The sequence below is a fragment of the Tauraco erythrolophus genome, chromosome 7 (genome assembly GCF_009769465.1).
Source record: "Tauraco erythrolophus isolate bTauEry1 chromosome 7, bTauEry1.pri, whole genome shotgun sequence".
Lineage (NCBI taxonomy): Eukaryota > Metazoa > Chordata > Aves > Musophagiformes > Musophagidae > Tauraco > Tauraco erythrolophus.
This window is the reverse complement of record NC_141471.1, coordinates 55,397,339-55,408,705: the sequence shown is the minus strand read 5'-3', so window position 1 is coordinate 55,408,705 and position 11,367 is coordinate 55,397,339. Positions and strand designations below refer to the sequence as shown.

Below are 11,367 nucleotides of genomic sequence, written 5' to 3'. Positions count from 1 at the left end.
AGAAGAATAATAAAATAGGCACCACACTAAAATCATATGTCTCAGTGATTCTCAAATGTTGTTTCATTTTTTCATTAATAGATTTTAGAGATAGTAGGAATGCACTGGATTTTTAATCATAAAAACCATCCAAATACATTAACAGGTGATGCTTAAATGAGAGGAGGAGGGAAGCACGTTTGAGGTAGGGTTCTAAGGCAAACGCAGAAGAAAAAAAAAGACGTGAATGTGTAGAAGAACACTGCATCTTGGAGGAGAATATTGTTTTGGATTGTTGAAGCAGTAATTAAAATGTATTTGTAAATAAACAAATTCTTCCATTTCTTCAAGGAGCATTAAACTGGAAATGAGCTCAAAATAAGACTGGTGATTAGTCTAAAACAGTTGCATTTCTGAGAGGTAACCACCATTTCTGTTTGGTTGTTTTAGTCATGATGCAGAATAAGAATGGAATTCAGTCTATGTTCTCTATTTGCATGTCTATAAAATGCAGATTCAAGTCTAATATATGTCTGAGACATATGGCATGATATTTTATTTGTTTTCATTGTCACAATTTTTCATTATGCAGTGTAGAGACCTAGGTATCCCAAAAGAAATTTCTTAAGGTAGATGCTGTCTTAAGCACATGTTTAGACTACAGAAGATGTAGTTTCTGAGCTTATTCAATTTCTTTTGATGTCTGTATGAATGAGTGTCGTGGTTTAACCCAGCCGGCACTAAATGCCACAGAGCCACTTGCACACCTTCCCCCACCCCCAAGGAATGGGGAAGAGAATTAAAGAGGAAAAGGGAAGGATACTCACAGGTTGAGATAAGAACAATTTAATAATAATAATTATATAAAATTAAAATAATAATGATAAAATAATATATTAATATAAATAATAATAATAATATACACAGACAAGTGATGCACAAAATAATTGCTCACCACTCGGTGACCAATACCTGTCCCATTCTGGCAAGTGATTCCAAAACAGGTAAATCCCGACACTGTAATCCCGAATGAGTGAGGCCCAAAAGAGAGCGAGAGTCAGACAGAACTCTGAGAGTCCAAGAGTCTGAAAGAGTCCCCAGAAGAGAATTCCAAGCTTCCTGGTCCACCCTCATCTGTATACTGGACATGAAGTTGTCATGATATGTAATATTCCCTTGACCAATTTGGCCCTCAATCCTAAATCTAAGTTTGAATCACAAGGGCAGTTGTGGACCCTTTGTCTCGGCTCTCCTCCCCCCAGCCTCTTGGGCTCCTGCACACGGGCAAAACATGGGAAGCTGAAAGGTCCTTGATGTCTCAGCACCAACTATAAACATCAGTGCACTATCAACATTCTTCTCATAACAAATCCCAGACTAATCCAAAACAGAGCTCTTCTAGCTGCTAAAAAGAAAACTCTATCCCAGCTGAAACCAGAACAATGTGAGACGGTGGTCATAATTTTTAATAGTGACATATCAAGCATTTTGAGAGTTTAACATTCCTCTTTTTAAAAAACCCACACCCTCTTTATGAAGCTTGTAAAGAAAGAACTAGAACCATATTTTGCTATGATTACCTATATACACATTCCCAGGTTTTTAATTTGCTTCTTTGTTTTAGTACAACTACAACAAAACGATGGTCAAGCTAAAATGCATTCACTTCAAACGATAATGCTGTATTTGTAGCTGCACGAAGTAAGAAGAAGATAATAGCTCTTTTCTGCCGATGCACCCTCATCTTCCTTTTTAGCTGTATTAGAAAGTTAGGAAAGACTTTCTTTCCTTACATTTTTAGAAAACAAATATTTTCTTCAGGCCTTTACAGCTTTGGTGATCACAATTTTCACGTGCCATCTCTTTCACTCAGAGAAAGATCCATGTTTATAGGTAGCCCCAGTGGAAAACCCCATGTTGTTCTTAATAAACCCAAGACTTCCCTCAGTAATAGAGCTGTCTACTATATGGCATTTAATTCTATTCATATAATCATAAAGTCTTGTTTGGTCATAATTTGAAATACATTGCCTCTATCTTTCCTGTGTGAAGTCATTATATCTACCATACGAGAAACTTGGATGGAAATTCCGCTGCGGATAATTTTTAGAGCTCTGTCATGCGAGGAGTCTTTGGCAACCAAAAACATAATAGGGAAAAACTTTGTTAAAATGGTAGGAATAAAGAAGCACGGCTTTTACTTTTCAATATTAATTCAGAAGTTTCAGGTTCTGTTTCAACTTGGATCATTTGCTTCTGTGACTCCAGCTGATCACTTTATTGGATGCCACTTGGTCCCACCAGTGTTTGAAACTCTTAATTATCCCTTCTAGCTTTCTGACATTGTATTTTTCTTCTTGACATTCACATACTGTAAATACAGCTCTGTCCAGGATGAATTCCGTTTAGCAGACAATGCTTGACAGCCCTAGTAAATTCAGAATGATCTATTCATTCATCAATATGTGTGTATAATTTTCATTAAGCTCAATAAAATTTGCCTACAGCTGTAATAAGTAGAGACTTTTAACACTTTAGTGTCTTACTAACTGCCAGGGAGATTTCACCAGTAGCCTGAGATATCTCCCCAGCTTTTAAGGCTCTCTGAGGGTTGATTTGAAAAATAAGGAAGGATCAATTTTCTTGTGGGAGCAGCTTTGGTGGAAGATCCTCCTTCTCCACATCTTGGCTGGCGTGTCTGTCCCAGTCTACTAGGACACTTTCCTGACCTATAGCATGTGGTGTGCAGATCCCTGTCGACTCAAGTTGCAGGCACTGGCTGGTTGCAGGACAAGGGTGCTAAAGCTTGCAGTTGCCCTGCTCAGACTGCGGGACTGTCTCACTGCTTACCTAGAAACTTCCTCACATTTACACTCTGGAAAGGAAAGGTTAGGAGGCATTTACACTCTGGAAAGGAAAGATTAGGAGGAAGAGTAGAAGAGAGAGGTATCTAATAAGTTCATAGTGTGCTCTAACACAATTTGACCATGTTTTCATTTCAGAGGTTAATATGTTCAACTTGGATTTGTTGAATCATGTAAAGTAATATTTCCAAGCATTCTCTAGAGAAAAAAAAAAGAAGAGAATAATTTATATATGATGGTTATCTTATTTTATAGGACTAAAAAATGCCTGAATATCTTTGCAATGATTTTTGTGTGACAGAATCAGTCAAAGTTAATGATTTTGCAGGCCCCAGTTGTGGTTATATTAAAAATAATTGCATTACCCTTGCACAACTCGTTGCTGTTGTTACATAGTTTAAATATTTTATGTCGTTTTTTAAGGATTGATCCTATTCCGAGGTGGGGAAAAACGCAATAATCCGTGCCATTTCGTCCGTCTTAAACCACAAGGAAACTTTCTACTCTCATCATTACTGAGATATTAATCAATCAACCTGCTGAATTTTCCTGTTTTGAATCACTTGTCTTATCCTATATAACTCTTTTTTTTAAATGCATGCCAATTTGTGAGCAATATGAGTACGTTTTTGAAAACCCTAATTAACATACGCTAAAGAAGTGTGAATTTTGAGCAATTCAAATCAAGTCAGATTTTTGTCCAGTGGAGGACTTCATGAAATGGGTGATATGCAAGTATACGTGTATAGAAGTATAAATGGATGATATGCAAGTATATTGCTTCTGTTGTGCTTGTTAGAAGGACCTTAAAAAGCATAAATTTAGTTTGCAAAATGATCTGCTGAGCTTTTAAATACTTACTCAGAGAAGCTGTTTATTACCTACTCAGGTGAATAATGAAGGCCAATGAATACTGAAAGGGTTGCAAGATCTCGGAATGAAATTTTGGACGTCACAGTCAGAAGTTTTCCTTTTTTCTCTGAATATGTGCAGTCAGTTTCTGATAGTATATCAGCACTATCGCTTCTGCTGTAGCTGAGGAGTAGAAAATGTAGGTTTACAAACCTGAAAAATTGTCAGATATAGAGCAGGCAGAGAATAGAACATGTTAAATAGAAAGAAGTTATGGAAAGAGGCAATTTTGAACTAGTTTAATAAGAACAATTAATATGTGGTTCTTAGTTAATTCCTCCAAACCTCTCATATCTTTATGATTACTGAATATCAAAAAGTGTCTGTGGGTTTAAGGAATGGGGACGGCACAGCGGAGGGCTCAGGATGATGCAGAGAAGAAGAAACACAGTCTCCATGGGAATATCTATTCTTTCAAAAACAGAGATAAGTATAATGACAGCATTTGTAGTGCAATTTTTCATTCCACTTTTTCTACAGACATATTGGCATTACTTCTATGAAAGCATTTAAAATATGAATGTATTAATACTCAGTAAGGATAAGGCAAGGGAGGGAAAGGTTCAAGGGGGAAAAATTGTGGCCGTTGGACAAGATTACAGAAACAATTTTTCCCAGGACTGCCACTTAAGCTTTGTCCTGCACTGTGCTCAAACCTCTAGGCCACAGCTCTCCTGGGATATCACATATTACGTATGGATGAGTTTTCAAAGTGACCTAAAAGATAGGCATTGTACTCCCTCTGAAATGCAATAGGACTGAGGATCCTAATATCCCAAGGCCCTTCTGAAAATCTCATCTTACATACAGTCTTAACCACTTCATCACACTCACTAAAGAACAGCAGATACTTCTTAACAGCACGTGTATTAGTCACTGAAAATAATTTATCCCTGCTTTGGGGCTCCTCTAAAGAAATTATACCTCTCCATTTCTCAGCCTTCTCTATATAACACCTGAGAAATAATTGTTTTCATTTTTCTTTGCCTCATTGATTGTAGAATAAATAATCCATGAATAACTCCCCACCCTCATTATTCTACCCTATCTGGTGAGCAATAACTTTTGGTTCAGTCTGTTTAAAGGCAACGGCAGGAGGGATGGAGAGGGATGGAAAAGAGCAGTCGGACTTTCGAAATCCCTAAGCCATAAAGCTAGGACATGGCCAGGTTGTCTCAGTCATCTCTTGTAGGTGAAAACAGTAACGGCACTTTAATGCAGCTTGCTTCCTGGCTCCCTCTCGGAGCGAGAATTAATTACCGAATGAAAACATCTGCATTAGCGGCTCCTGCAGCCCCAGCTCTCCGCAGGCGGGATGGTGCCCAGCCCCCCAGAACCGGCACCGCTCGGAGGACTTGCCTGCTGGCCGCCTGGCTTGGATCCCGGCAGGCTGGAGCTCGGGGAGCCGCCACCCTCTCGGGGCGCGGGGGAGCGGCGGGGCGGGCGGCAGGAGCCGCCGGCGGGAGCTGCCGCTGCGCCCGGGGTCGGGCGGCGGCCCCGCGCCCAGCTCCGCGCCCGCCGTCAGCACCGCGGACAGCGGCACCGGCGCGGCCTCCACGCGGCCCGGCCCGGCCCCGGCCCCGGCCCAGCCCCAGCCCCAGCCCCGGCCCCGGCCCCGGCCTCGGCCCCAGCCCCAGCCCCAGCCCCGGCCCTGGCCCCGGCCTCGGCCCCAGCCCCAGCCCCAGCCCCAGCCCCAGCCCCGGCCCGGCCCGGCCCCGGCCCGGCCCCCTCCGCGGTCCCCCGGCTCTGAACCAGGCAAGGGAGGACGAGCAGGGTCCTGGAGGCCGGAGAGGCGCAGAGGAAGAAGGAGGAGCTGGAGGAAGCGGAGGGAAGGGGAGGGGAGCGCTAGGGAGAGGATTTTCCCTTCTGCTGCTTGCCTTTTTTTTTTTTTTTTTTTGGGGGGGGTGGGGGGTGGGGGGAAGGTTGCTGCTGCTGGTGGCAGCGTTTCCTCCTGCTGGAAGATGATGAATACATGAGGAGAGAGGCTCTGAGCCTGCTTCTCTGCTGCGGGAGTGTCTCTGCCTCCCCCTCTCTCCCTCTCCCCTCTCCTTGCTCCCGTGTGAGTGTGTGTTTGGCTCCCCGGCTGTGTGTGCGTGTACACTGTGTATATATATCTGAGCTGGGAGGTTATTGCAAGCTTCTCTCGGCAGGGCTGCTCTGTGCAGGAAGAAGGGCTCAGCTGCAGTGGTAGCATCAACAGCAGCATTAGCAGCACCAACAGCTTTTTCTGCCTTTCTCCCTTCCCTTCATCTCTTCCATCCCTTCCCCCACGTCTTTTTGGGGATGCTTTTTTAATTCTTCTTTTTCTCCTCTACAACCCTTGTTATTTGATACTTCGGGGATTTTTTTTTTTTTTAATTTATCTTTTTTTTCCGCCCTTCCTCTGAGAAGGAAGCACAGACACACGCACACACACAAACACAGAGAAATAAGGGAAAGAAAAGTACTGGGACTTCTGCTGCTGCAAACCCAGAGACAGCAGACGAAGAGGGGGGTTGGCTTCTACCCCAAGGTAAAGCCCTGCCCCCTTTACCTCCTCGCCACCTCCTCCAAGAAAGAGAAGGAGAGAGAGAGAAGGGGCCAAAGTGGAGAAAAGCAGGTCTTCTGCGGCTGGCATTTGGAGTACAGGGAGCCAGGAAGTGAAGGATGGTTGTGGTTACCCGAGCTGGCTGCAGGGCAGCTCTCTTCCTCTGGATTTTCAGCAGCATTAGCTGCAGAGCCAGGACTGCTCTGCCTGCATCTCGTAAGTACCCTTTTCTAAGAATCATGCACAATTTCGGCTCTGCAATAAGCCAGAGGGGAATTCTCAAAACTCTAGGAGGTTGATTATTTTTTCTCTGCTGGTGAATCTTGTGTTTGATTTTCTGTGGTTTTGTATGTGTTTGTGTGCACTGAGGCTTGCTACCGTTTGCAATGCTCCCCATCAGACCTTCCTAAGCGTAGATCATTTCGGTGGTAGCTGGAGTGGAAAGTTGAAATACCTGCTCTATGATATAGTCTTGGTTCTGCAATGGAGTCGGAGGGGGAAAGGAATCAGACAGAAGCTGTTCAAAGTTTGGGGGTGGTTTATGTTTGGTGGGTTGGTTTGTTTTGGTTTTTCCCACCTTCCTCAGAAGGTGTGCAATTTGCATTTGCAAGTACTTCATTTCCACAGTTGTGTGAGGGGGAAGAGGAGATGTGAACAGTTTCCATAACTAGTGTTTTATCAAGGAGCAATAAGAGAAAATTTTGTCTCGTTTTGAGGAAAGAAAGATGGTGAGTTGATGAGAGGGCACTGAACCAGGACTGCTTTTCTTGAGGGCAAAGTTTTGCTTCCTTTAACAAAATGAGCAAAGGTATTTTAGAGGAGACGAGCAATTGCCCCCCTAGGGAGGCAGAAAGAGTAGAGAAATGATCAAGCATCTGCTGAAATGCTGAACTTGGGAGCGGAGGAGTGCAGAGCACCTATGGAGGACTCAATTCTGCTATCAGTGTAAAAACGACAGTGTACTCATTCATTTCAATGGGTGTTAGATCAAATCTTTAACGTTGCACCGAGCTGTAGTTTCCAGCAAAACATTTGCAGGTAGATGTCAGTGTTAAGTATTTAGTTGTTTCTCTTCAGACCATGTAAAGCATTTGCCATTCACGAAGTATTTTTGAAATGCATACTGGAACGAAGCAGTGCATTTTTATAGAATCATCAAAAATAGACACTACTGTTGACTTCCTCTGCTGTTTATAGAGGAAAGAAATGTCCTGAGATGTTACAGATAGATGTGTTGGGATTGTGTGCATGTGAATGGGGACTAATCCTACTGACCGAGCGGGGAATTGTCTTAGAATGTAATGTATATTCTGCATAGAGATCTCTGTGGATCATTATGTTTATTTATTTGTTTCCCTGGGGGCAGGAATGAATAACGCAGTGATTAGGGAACTGGAGCACTGCTATACTTTCTCAGTGTGTTTCTATCTGTTATCATCTGATACTTATTGAAAAATAAAACAATGTTATTGTTGCAGGATTTGTTTACACTTATATATTTATTTGTATGTTAACAGAAGGTGTATAGCAGTGTCTGTATCCAGGTCTCAGAGGCTATAGGATCTTCAGTTATTTTTCTACCTTTAATTCTGGAGAAATATTGATCCTGAGCTTTACTGTTTAGTTTTGACTGGCCGTCTGATTTTTCTTCTGAATATTATTTCTTCATGATCATCTCTCGAGTTCCGTATAACAGGAATATACAGTGGAAAAAAAAAAAAAGATTTGTGATTTAGGTTGTCAGAAAACTGTTCTTGGAAAAAAAAAAATCCCTGTACTCCTTTTCTGTAACAGGAGTTTTCAGCTCTTTTTTTGGGGTCATTCAGTAACTAATGGCTGTCGTTTAAGTTGAAAATGACCTAGAGTGGGTTGTCTGATTACCCAATAAACAGATCTTTAACTTTTGAAAGAAGTTAGTTGAGAAGTTAATGGTTGTAGTAACATCACTATGACCAGATATTCCATTAATAAAGGATATGTATAATCTTAATTATAATTTACTCCTATACATTTCCATCTTCACTATTTTTTTTCAGATATTCAAAATTTTCTTCGTATTAGTTCACCTACCAAGAGCTTGTACTCTACACTCCTTATGTACTGTATAGCATTTGATTTCTGACTCACTTCTGAAAGTGAAATGGAGCTAGATTTGTTTACTGGAAACAGAAATATGCCTAGAAGTACACATCAGCCTTAAAATTACGAAAGCAGTGCTCACATTGCAGTAGATGCTTAAAATTCCTGTAAAGACGTAGGGGTGCTCAGGAAGCGGTAGCACAGGAGGAACTCAAGTGCTGTGTCACAGTATTTTGGTGCACCACTTCACTGGGTATTCTGTTGCACGCTTTGGTATACAAGCTGGACACTGCGCTGTGTTTTCTGGGATCGTTTGTCACTTTGTGTGCAACTGATTGTGAATGGCATTGGAGAATTTTGTTCTCCTTTGACAGGAGAATGCACTTAGGTTTTGATCTTTTTTTTTTTTTTTTTTTTACCTCGTCGGTTGATTTTGAAAATCATCTTGGGAGTGCTTCTGGAAGGATTAAAAATTGTGTGAAATGCAACTTTGATGTAAAACTGACTTCCAACCACGTTTTTATTTTCTCCTTCATTGCTTCTTTATATTTTGACTTTGAGGCAGTTAATAACAGCAAATTTATTCTTTACAGTATTTTTTAGGAAGTGTGCAAGATTCATGGTGTACAGAGAATTATGAGTCCCTATATATGAGCTTGCTATTCAATATTTTCTTACAGTCTGCTTGTGCTGACATAGAAAAAGATACAGTTTTCAGAAAGAATAGTGTTGGATGTCATTTACATGAATATTTTGCATCTGAAATGTTTGTTTACTTTGCAAAGTCAGTAAACCTATCTCTGTCATTAAAATGATGTCTCTCAATAATACTGATTTAGAAGTGATCATGTTGAAAGCTTTGAATCTCATTCAGTTTTATCTCAAGATGAAGTGGATGTTGAAAGCTCATCTTGCAGTACAATAAGCATACACCGTGGTACAGTATCACATGCACTAATACTCAGATCTTATTGTAAATTTTATTCATAGTCATGTTTTTTATACCTTAGCAATACATTTTTCATATTCCTGCTTTTTTTTTTTTTTTAAATAAGCATAGAGAGATCAAAACAAGCTTAACTTCTGGAATGAAGGCTAATGAACAGCTCAACCAGGAGAGGTCATCACAAGATAAAAAGTAACACGGAAAATACAAATTTAGTGCTTTATAGTCTTTTACATGGCTTAAAGACGGAATTATAAGAATGTGACTGGGTAGACTAACTTTCACTTGTGTTCCTGTACAGAAACACACAAAGCAGCGACTTTGTCTTCTTAATGAGAATGTTAAAGGGATTCATCATAGGATCATCTGCTTCTCTATGAAAGCAACTCACTTAAAAAGTGATTGTCTTTAACAGCTAGGTTTTATTTGTGATTCTGACTGTATAAGTGCAATGCCAAGCTGATCAGTACAGAACTATCAAAACTTACAGTTCTGACACTTTTCATGCAGTGAGTCCCGTACCACTACTGAAGTTGAACTGAATTTTACAATAATTGACATAGAAATTGAATGAGTGGCAGGTATAATAAATCGTTTACATTTGTGTATAAGCAAAACCATCTTTAGCTTTGACTGCATGGCACCCAGACTTTCTTTAATAGCTTGGATAAGTGAGAAAACTATTAAAAAAGTGTAACGTCCCTTTTGAAAGAGCAAAGTGTTGTACAAGAAACATCTGTTCAGGAGTTCTGGGCTATATGGAATCAGAGAATCTATCCTTCCAGTTCATGGTGTTTGAATGTTGGGTATATGATGATGTCATATATTCTATTAGACTCGCATTTGGGAATAGTTCTCTTCCAGATAATTTTTCATAATTTAAGCAGACATAATGTTATTTCGTGAAATCTGATCAATTCTAATTGTGTTTCTGTTACATCTGATTATCATTTCTTAGTCTAGGTCCTACTGTCTGGGCATAAACTCAGAGATCCCGCAGAATTTAATTTTGAGTATACCAAAATACTTTCATTTAGGTGTAACGTTTAGTAGTTTTTCCTGCCCTTGGGTGGCAAAGCACTTACAAATGTACTAAACTTTTAAACTGAGTGCCTAAGTTTCCCTTAAGACCATAGGATTTCATAACAATAAACATAGGCGTTCTTTTTTTATTTTTTTTCTGTTAGAACATTTTAGCTATAAATTAGACCAAAATTTACATCCATCATTGTATAATAATACTATTATTTAAAGTGCTATACATCACTAATGAAATTAACATTCAACAAGCAAACAACAGTTTGTTAATTGATTATTATTTAACAACCTCGGACTGAGTTACTCAGGGTGACTTCTTAAATGAAAGCTTTTCCTAGAACAATGTTACCTTACATGTGGATGAAATAGCAATAAATAGTCTGCTGTCCCTTCCGAATCAGTGACAGCAGCTAGAGCCTGCATCAGTGCTGAAAAGCTGAAGTTTCAGATGCCTTAACTTCTATGTAAGCAACATTGCAGGCAGCCTCATTGCAAATATTCCTCTGTATACAGAAAGTCCAATTCAAAGTTTGATGTGGGCATTGAATCAACTACAAATGTCATTGAATTAACGTTTTAGGAACTGATTTTTGCTTGGATTCTTTTTATTTTGCTTATGTTTTTAGTACTTTTGTTTGTTTGTTTTTAATTCTGGTGCAATAATGTGGAATAAGGCACAGAAAGTGCTTCAGTAAGTGGTCCAGTCTGTGAGAAAAGTTACTGGTGAAGTTAAGGACTATGAATTGAAAACTTGTCTCAGTGAACAATGGCTGTTTCTTTCGTAAGGAGATAAGAAATATTTTCTGATTATCTCTCTTTTTTATTCAGGTATTTTTTACACATTTGAAAGATTATTTCAATTGTGGCAGATGTGACAGGAAATTATATATAATATATTAGTCAGACATTAGAAACTGTAGATCTACTTGGATAACTCACATCCCTATAGATCTATGACAGACAGTAGGCTTTCCTACAGGAGTTCTTCAGGAATATTGGTTCTCTAAGTCTTATAAAGCATC

General features: G+C 40.0%; 1 protein-coding gene across 1 annotated transcript in view; it reads left to right on the top strand.

The window, feature by feature from the left end:
- Positions 1-6,401: 6,401 nt before the first annotated feature.
- The window catches only part of CNTNAP2 (contactin associated protein 2), a 1,148,354-nt gene continuing 1,143,388 nt past the window's right edge, over positions 6,402-11,367 (top strand). Inside the window, exon 1 of the mRNA XM_086615189.1 lies at positions 6,402-6,498. Within this exon, the coding sequence (XP_086471315.1) occupies positions 6,402-6,498 (97 nt within the window). The remainder of the gene's footprint in view (positions 6,499-11,367) is intronic.